This window comes from Ailuropoda melanoleuca, chromosome 16 (assembly GCF_002007445.2).
Source record: "Ailuropoda melanoleuca isolate Jingjing chromosome 16, ASM200744v2, whole genome shotgun sequence".
NCBI classification, from domain to species: domain Eukaryota; kingdom Metazoa; phylum Chordata; class Mammalia; order Carnivora; family Ursidae; genus Ailuropoda; species Ailuropoda melanoleuca.
Genome location: NC_048233.1, coordinates 79560996 through 79563038, shown reverse-complemented (window position 1 = coordinate 79563038; position 2043 = coordinate 79560996). Strand labels below are relative to the sequence as shown.

At 37.1% G+C, this 2043-nt stretch overlaps 1 protein-coding gene across 1 annotated transcript; it reads left to right on the top strand.

The window, feature by feature from the left end:
- The first annotated feature begins 599 nt into the window (after positions 1-599).
- Positions 600-1780, top strand: LOC117796613 (olfactory receptor 1440-like). The gene has a single exon (XM_034644822.1). It carries the CDS (start codon positions 833-835, stop codon positions 1778-1780), a length of 948 nt encoding a protein of 315 aa, XP_034500713.1. The 5' UTR covers positions 600-832.
- The last annotated feature ends 263 nt before the right edge of the window (positions 1781-2043 follow it).

Here is a 2043-nt window from a genome sequence, read left to right as displayed (position 1 = left end):
TTGTTCAATTAATTGTGCTGAGACAAGTGGCAATCAGCTTGGAATGACAAAACCAAAGTCATCTTAGATTTATGCCTTGCATTATGTACTAAAATATTCTAGAAAATTTAAATGTAAATATAAAAATACAAAAAAATAAGAAAAGTATTTTTGGGTTGTGCAAAGAAATCTTTTTCAGTAAAAACCAAAGCTAGGAACCATATATATCACAGAAAATTGACTACCTAAAAATAAAAGTAATCTGTATAGCAAAATACAACATAAACAGTGTTGATAATAATAAACTTGGAAAAGAATTAGCAACATTTTTGAGGAAGAGAGTTATAATCTGGGTATATAAAGATCTACAAAGCAATGACGAACAACCAATTAGACAAATAGGCACAAAATTTATACGAGCCATATCAGTAAAGTAAATGCAAAATTAAAAACGATATAATTTTTTTCATCTAAGTACACCAAGGACTAAAGTTGAAAAATTATGGGTAGTGTTGACAATAGAATGGCTAGGGATATTGTCATAAAATCTTGATACTTGTGTAAATTGGTACCAACTTTTAGAAACAATTTGGCAACATTGTGTGTGTGTGTGTGTGTGTGTGTGTGTAGAAATATTTGCAAGAATGTATTCCAAACTATTAGAAGTAGTTGGGAAAAGGGCTCTCCAATGGTTTTTAAAATAATTTTTTTGTTAAAAAAAAGGTTGTCTTGACTACGGATAACTTTCTGTTCAAATGATGAAGCCATATTCAAAACAAGTAAGTTTCATAATATTAAGATAGTCAATCATTAACCCAGGGACCTTTCTGCAGATTGAAGATACTTCAAGACAATGGCTGGAGGAGGGAACAATACAATAGTCATCAGATTCATCCTTTTGGGATTCTCAGATTATCCCAAGTTCAAGATTGTTCTCTATGCAGTGTTCTTGGGTTCTTACTTCTTAACAGTGGCCTGGAACCTAGGCCTCATCATCCTGATTAGGATGGACTCTTACCTACATACACCTATGTACTTCTTCCTCAGCAACTTATCCTTCTTAGATTTTTGCTATGTTACCTCCACAACCCCGAAAATGCTCTCAGACTTCTTCCAGAAGCCTAAGTCCATCTCATTTTTGGGGTGCACTATGCAGTACTTCTTCTTCTCTAGCCTGGGTCTGACTGAATGCTGTCTCCTGGCAGCCATGGCTTATGACCGATATGCTGCCATTTGTAATCCTCTGCTCTACAATGCCACCATGTCACCCACCCTCTGTGCCCAGATGATGGTTGGAGCCTATATAACTGGTCTCTTTGGTTCATTGATCCAACTGTGTGCTTTACTTCAGCTCAATTTCTGTGGACCAAATGTTATCAACCACTTCTTCTGTGATCTGCCTCAATTATTAGTCCTATCCTGCTCTGAAACCTTTTTCCTGAAAGTCATGAAAATTGTGATAGCAGTGATTTTTGGTATGATATCTGTCTTTGTCATCATGATATCTTATGGTTATATTGTTGCCACTATCCTGAAGATCAGCTCTGTTGAAGGCAGGTCCAAGGCTTTTAACACCTGTACTTCTCACCTGATAGCAGTGATCTGTTTTTTTGGATCAGGACTCTTTGTCTATATGCACCCCAGCACTGATAATTCTCTGGGCCATGACAAGATGGCATCAGTCTTCTATACAGTGGTGATCCCCATGTTGAATCCTTTGATTTACAGTCTGAGGAACAAGGAAATCAAAGATGCCCTTAAGAGGTGTAAGAAGAGAGCATTTTCCCATTATCACAATTAAAGGTCTGGTAGGCTGGTGGNGTTAAAGGTCTGGTAGGCTGATGGCCCTGGTGATTGGAAGTTCTAGACTATGCAAGAGAAATGCATTTAATTTTATTCAACCCTACTGATCCTCTGGCAGGATTGCAAATGAGTCAACCCATCTAAGTCCAGGACTGGCTCAGTGCGATGCAAATCCTATGGCTTCTTTGAATCTTGACAGTTAGCTCTTCTCTTGTATACCAGTAATGACCTCACAAAGCAGTTAATAAATTAATTGTTATA

Excerpts from the sequence above, each read along its gene's own strand:
- LOC117796613 (XM_034644822.1), top strand. The coding sequence starts at position 833 with ATGGCTGGAGGAGGGAACAATACAATAGTCATCAGATTCATCCTTTTG.